The sequence below is a fragment of the Amblyomma mixtum genome, chromosome 8 (assembly GCF_055824585.1).
Source record: "Amblyomma mixtum isolate Tamu chromosome 8, ASM5582458v1, whole genome shotgun sequence".
Classification (NCBI taxonomy): domain Eukaryota; kingdom Metazoa; phylum Arthropoda; class Arachnida; order Ixodida; family Ixodidae; genus Amblyomma; species Amblyomma mixtum.
Window position 1 is genome coordinate 25,053,468 of NC_143019.1, and position 7,017 is coordinate 25,060,484.

The window sequence follows — 7,017 nt, forward strand, 5'->3', positions numbered from 1 at the left end:
TCTGAAAAGGTTTTTGGTAAGAGTGAGTTTTGTAGATATTCCGTTGTGATTCTGCCATTTTATTTTGCCTTATCATCGTAGATCAGAGAATATATTCATATATATGTCACGTGTCATGGTCTCCTCACTTTGCGGAACCTTGATAGTCCGGTGCTACTTCTATGTGTATATTCGGCACATACTTTTTAATGAGGCCAGCTGTTTCACTAAACTTTTCGTGGGTGATCTCTCAAAGCAAGTGCTGGCTTTAATGTTTCCTATGAATAAAATCTCACTATTCTTTTCTGGTCATTCACCCGTACCTTCTGATGCTTCCTGATTGTGTGAGCACTTGATATTATAATTTGTTTGGTCTACGTAGTTTTGATCGTGTCAGTTAAAATGTCTGTTCCCCGTATCTTCTAAAAAGCAGCCCTATAGTTTCACTGTGAAATCGGAGTGCTATTTACAGCAATCTTGTGCCATGTATGCAAAGCAGGCGATCGACTGGGTACATGAGCCTCTTGTTGCGTCACTATTTGTAGCCTGAGTTTTGTGTTGCGGTTCTCATATAATATGCCTTTAGGCCAATGGCTGCTTTCGCATTCACAGCTCTAAAGGACTTTGAATGCACACCTGAACTTCGCTTTTAATTAGCTGACCATACACAAAATATTTCAAAACGAAATTTAATAGAAGAAACCACAATTTTGGCGTACATTTTATGCTTTCAGCCTGTTGTCAAAGTCCGCTGTTTATTGCATAGAACAAAAACTGTTCTTACAGATATAAGTTGGGATATGTTCAAATTCAAATTCTTTATTTACATTTAAAAGTACACAAAATGTGTCCAACACTGTCTGGACCCGTAGCCGCAGGCTAGTCATGGGTCCAAAAAATGAAATACAATCATACAGACACTCCCGTACAATGCAATTAGAACTTGTAACAGCGGGGGAGATACATGTGTATGAATACAAGTGCAGAAATGAAAAAAAAAAAAACATCACAAGGAACAACTCTATAACATGAAAAACGTCGTCGATGTCCAAAAACAAAATAATAATAATTATAAAAAACGAATGCGCGCAGCAGGTTGAGTAAGCATTAGTTCTTAGTATGTATGTGCTTAAAGAATTTTTTTGCTGTAGGAGTGAAATTTTGTAGGAGTGAAATGTTGATTCGGCCGTAGAAATGCATTCCGTAAAAAGTGGTCGACTTGATTTATGGTCTCCCTCTGTAGCAGGAAACGCTGGAGGTCAGAGATTAGTTGTACGAAATCCACCGCTGACTCACGATTCTTCGCAGAGAGGAACCTAAAATGAGAAAAAAGGAAAAGAGGCTAGCATGCAGCAGGTCTCAACACATGTAGCAGGTTTGAAACAAGCAGTAATGTTGCTTATCGCTTTGAACAGTGAAGAGCAATTTTGCTTTCAGCAGTTAAATCAACTACTAAAGATATGATTCGAATACTACGACAATTAACATATCAGAAAAATTGGGCTAAGAAGTGATAACTGGTCAAAAGGAATTTCCCGAGGAGTAATTCTCGTACTGTTCGATTTCCGCGGCTATGTTCTGTGTTGTTTAAGGACGGGCAGGAAGGGCTATATTTCGAAAAAGTAGACGTGCATTGGAACGCTCTCCTACTGGCTAAACAGTGCTTTCCTACTGGCCTTGACAGTACTCCCACTATCGGAGCTGATAATGCTTTTATAACAAGCCTCACAGTACTCCTCTAGTGGTCCCGGCAGTACTCCTTCAGCGGTCCTCCTTCTTAGTACTACAACGAAGCTGTTGCGTAGGGCGCGTCTTACATTTCGGTAGCCGAAAGTGAAATGAAAAATATGTCAGCTTCAGCAGTCGTTCTGTTCAGTTGACAGACAAAGTGCCATCCCTACTGAAAGTTTCCATAATGTGAGTCCTATAAATCCACGTATTTTCATAGGGACTATATGGAGTCAGTATAGAGTGTATGGAGTCGGTATGGACATTATGGAAAGTACAGTCTTTGCCAAAAGTAACCAGGCTGCATGGTTTGCTTCTCAGTCATATTATATAGCTATTATTCTAGCCCTCAAGCTCTAGATCTCTGTATGGTAAGGAGAACCCCTGTGCTCACCTTCAAATAACTTTTCGATCTTTAGGGAAGCCGTCAGGGCTCTACTATACGAATGAGAAGCAAACCATGCAGCCTGGTTACTTTTGGCAAAGACTGTATACGTATGGAAACTTACGGACCACATATGATGCCATTCACGTTTTATGGAAACCATACAGAAAACGTATGGATGTCCATATGTCTTTCCATATCTTATGGACTCCATCTTCCCATAATTCCATACGAGCTACTCCTGTGGTCCGTTTCAGTAGGGATAATAAAACCTGCGTCACACCGGGGGGAGTTTTGCGCCCATGGTCACCTCTTTGCTTGTGTACTTACTCAGACTAAGTTAATAATTTGCAATGGATTATCTCAGTACACACGCAAACTTGGAAAAACCGACCAAATTAACGACTTCTGGGACAATACAAACATGTACGCTTTCTCCTGCGGCTAAAAAGTTTAGTAATCGGTGCCAGCCAGTTAGGAGGTAGACGACGACAATATTCCTTTAAGTTTTTGTTCCCCTAGTTGCATAAGCAGCCTGTGAAAACAACTTTTGTGTACTGCCCATGATTTCCCCCCCCCCCCCTTCCTCTCTAAGAATAGAAAGATAATAGAAAAATATGCACTACTTTTATTTTTTTACGCCGATCGCAAATTTCGTAACGTACTTTAGTGTTGCGCTAGGCGTTGAGCTCTGAAAGAAAATTACTAAATAATGTATTCCACTATTATTATCATACATGTGTAGAGTCAGTGTAATTTCTCGAATCCCGGTCAATGGTCAACTCACTGCGCAATTCCCTCTTCAGCCATGGCTCGATGTGGTCCTTTGCCAGAGACTGACGAAGGGCTTCGCTTGCGAAGCTTTCCGCGATGCTGCGTCGGCTGCTTTGACAGCTGACGAATCGCATCGTTCCGCAAAGGCCGTTGACAGTGGTCAGCGCAGACGACAGCGAGACGGTAACCGGGCCGGTATAAATGCTGACGTCACAGGCCAGGTTGCAGCGACGGTAGCCGGACGATCGTTGAATTCTGATCGGGATTTCCAAGTCTACGCTCAAGCCGTGATGCGTGACGTTCGCGAAGAGGGTGCCGAATCTGGTGTCGAACGGCACTGACGCCACCACGGGCATGTCGGACTGTAGTCGGAACTTGACAACCTGCGAGGCATACGCCGAATATTGCATTTCTGAAAATATTCTTTTATGTCCCTGGCAGTAATAAAAAAACGCTGAGATATATCACACAAGTGATCTGCGGGATTTCTTTTTTCATTCAAGCGTACATTCCGTGCGTAAGTAATCATGCAGACGTGTGTACTGCAGGGCGTTTCAGCGAAAGGAAACTAATTTTCAAAAATAGGCTTTTAAAGGTAAAAAATTGCGGACACTTTGGCAACTAAAGTGTTGAGAGGCGAAAGCCGAGGACACTATGCCGTGACGACTTCCGATGGATGTGACGTCACGCCGTTCCCGTGGCTATATCGATACCCAAATTATACATATTTCGGGGATCTTAAGTGTTAATTACGCTTAATTACACATCTGTCCTTCTAAATGAACACAAATCCGACGTTTTTCCGACCATTCGTATAAAATTTTCACTATGCCGTGACGACTTCCGGTGGATGTGACGTCACACCTCTCCCGTGGCTATATCGACGCCCGCGCAATTTCGACGCAATTTTGACATTTTTGCCTGTAATTAGCTAACTAATTATTCTACAGTCATCAAACTTGGCCTCTAGGTTCATTTATTCCTCCTCTATCTGAAAGAACCACTGGTTTTCCTCTAACTTTTTTAGTTCCCGAGTTAAACGCGTGTGACACGCTTTGTAAACAACGGATGGACGACAGTATAAGCCATTAAAGGCTTTCGTCTTAAAATAGGGCTTATAGTATAATAAGTGGGGGCGGACACCGGAAAGTCAGTGAATTGTCCTGAGTAGTAAGCTGGTTAACTAAATTCTTATATTTTTGGATAACTGGGAAAGAAGGTTGTTTAGTACTACTACTATGTCCTCTCTAGCAGACGCATGACATGCACAGCAAGTTCCGTATTGGGACATGACGGAAATGATCTTTTGAGTTGTCTGCCTCTAAATAGTTTGCGTGAGTGTCGCTAAGGCTTAGTGACTAGCGGCAAGGTAAAATAGTTTTAAGCTGTGTAGTCATTACCGGCATTCCGTTCCTGCAGATGGTTCGGACGGGCCCAGCGCGTCGAAGCCAGTCTAGTCCATCCACAATGTAAGACTCCCAGTCTTGGTCCTGGTATTCAAACTTCATGCGGGAGGCGTACATCGCTGGCAACTCCTCCAGCATGTTGTCGAGGGAGTGTTCCAGAAAGCTTTCGAAACTTCCGTCGTTGTATCCTGGGTTCAAGCGTACCAAAGCTTGGATTACGCAACTGGTCGGAACTCTCAAGACGATTAGCTTTTGTTTGGCAAAGGAACACATTTCCAAGAAGAAAGGACACATTTTAATAATTGCGAGACCATTATGACTGTCGCGTCAGCAAAAAGTGTCCGCGAAACCTGTCTGAAAATTCTGTCCGCACGATTATGTCGTTCTCTGAACATAAATGTGCGAAAGTGTAATTGTGACAGATAGTGAGTGATAAAATGTGGCCGTGGGAAAAATTTCGTTGACGAGGTCTAAAAATTAAACGCGAAAAACTAAAAAAAATACACTTACACGTCAAAATAGCCATGGACGCTTATATAGCACATTGACGTCAGAGCAGCCAAGGACGTCGACACAGTATGTGGACGTTTTGCTTTCGGATTGCTCCAACGCGGTTCGCCGCAGTCATCTCAGTTTTCCTCTTAAAAGGTTCGCAAACGCCTGTCAAATGATATCTTCAGTTCTAACAAGAGTTTGTGTCGTTTGATGTCGAACAGGTTCACACAAATTTGATACGAATTACTGCGCGTAAATTGTGAGAGTGGCAGTAATAACCGGAACTGCAAGGAATCGTTTTAGGTAGAATATAAAGATGAACAAGGATTCCTAGCCGTACTGGCCAATGAGTGTCGACAGGTTCGCCCACGCTTTCCGACGTCAGAGTATCTTTATTGTGCGCGTATGCGTCGGGTTTGACGGTTAGTGAGAGCACGTACTACAGGCCTCTTTAGGTTATCACTGTTGGTGCTTTTTGCATTCTTTCAAGATATGCGCATGCGTGTTGTTACTCAGTGGTGGGACGTTTTTTCATTGTTCGTTTCCATTCACCTGTAAGTGTAGCACCCGTCCTGTCCTCGCCTTTTTTTTGTGCTGTCGAAACGCTACACTACTTCACTAAGTCCTGAAAAAGCCGATGGATCTCAGAAGCATCGACCTTTGTCCCTTGATCTTAGGCCTATGAGTTGAAATGACTTTGGTACAGTGTGGCTAGGGGAAGGTCACGTGGTACGAAACTTTAAAAGAAGTTGTCTTGAAGATGTGGCCGTAAGGCAACGTTTAGGCAATACTCAAGCTAATTCGAAACCAAATGATTTCGCTAGTCATACTCGGTTTAACCGCGTTAAAACTGTCATTTTGTTTTTCTCTCACTCATTTCACCCCCTTTTTCGTCACTTCCCTTAAAAAGCTCAGTTCGGGGGGTCATCCCGAGTCCGACTGGTGCAGCACCTTTCCGTTCTTCATAACCTATGGCCATTAATAATAAATGTTTAAGAATTCTTATACATAAAAAAAATCACAGGGAGGCCTAATTACCCTGTGTGTTGGCAATATGCGATAGCACTATAAGCTCTTGATGCCTTTACCGGACGTGACGTCACTTCGAGTTTGGTGACGTCACATCTTATGCTATCGCGTCAAAAGGGGCTTCATGCCGCCGCCTATGCTTGGTGCATTCCCAAAGCAAGAAATGACGTCACCCGCGAACACAACATCGCTGAGTGAAACTCTCTTCCATGCGAGGCGCATTAAAAGCGCTTGACTGCAGTAGTGCTGTCGCTGCTTGCGTGGCGGGCTTACCATTGTTGCATCCTACGCGGGCAACGGAGCTTGATTCCTCCAAGTACGTGTAACTCAAACCAGCGCCGCAGTGGACCAGCCAACATGCGATTAACACAGTGGTCCAAGACACCGCTGCCTTGCTTCGACCCATTGCTGAATTCATATCACTGCCCTGCGAGGAAAATGAAAAGAGAACCAAATTTTGTTGATTTTTAGATAGAAGATGATTTTCGGCAAATGTTTCCTTGCCCATTTAAGTAACAGTGAGGGCGACTCCAACCAATTTTGCTCGTGGCAAAATCCGATTAGGTGGATCATAATTTTGCGCCCCTGTTTACGGTCGCTTGGTCGCAGAAGGCGAATTTATTTTCCAAAAATTTGTAGTTGAAAATGGAGTACTATTTACCGCCACTCGAACCAAACTATATTGACGAGTATCTCGAAGGTAGCCTCTTATCGATAAAAACGCGACACATGGAAGGACACAGAGAAAAGACGAGAGGAGTTTTGCGCAATTTCATATAGATTTACAAGACAGTAACCAACCAGTCCGACAACAACACTCGCTAAGCCCTCGTCATTTCTCCTTGTCTTGTATCGTTTCGTAGAGCGATAGGTCTGCTACTCCCGTACAAAGCTCAAGGTCATGTGGCTATAAAATTTGACCTTCAAACCAGGAGGAGAGGAGGCTTGGCTCTGACGTCATGCCATGTGACTCGCCACAGCTGCGCACGTTGAGCAGACGGCGCTCACTCACCTTGCATCTATTGAATCACGTGACTCGTTGCGCCTCGCCCCAGCTGCGTATGCGGAGCCGACGGCACTCTCGCAACTGCCGGAAATCGCGCGACGTGCCGTTCGCGATATAAAAACGTGTGGCGTGTGCTTACCTTAAAAGAGCTTTCGCTCGTCTTACTACGTGCAGCCGGGTTGGACCACAGCTAATTTTTTTTACCGCAATTTCTA

At 43.8% G+C, this 7,017-nt stretch overlaps 1 protein-coding gene across 1 annotated transcript; it reads right to left on the bottom strand.

Moving 5' to 3' along the window:
* Positions 1-892: 892 nt before the first annotated feature.
* LOC149331746 (uncharacterized) lies at positions 893-6,219 on the bottom strand. The gene is made up of 4 exons (XM_089555557.1): positions 6,070-6,219; positions 4,267-4,460; positions 2,880-3,249; positions 893-1,295 (listed from the first exon to the last, which is right to left on the bottom strand). Exons 1-4 carry the CDS (start codon positions 6,212-6,214, stop codon positions 1,246-1,248), a joined length of 759 nt encoding a protein of 252 aa, XP_089411683.1. The 5' UTR covers positions 6,215-6,219; the 3' UTR covers positions 893-1,245.
* Positions 6,220-7,017: the final 798 nt, after the last annotated feature.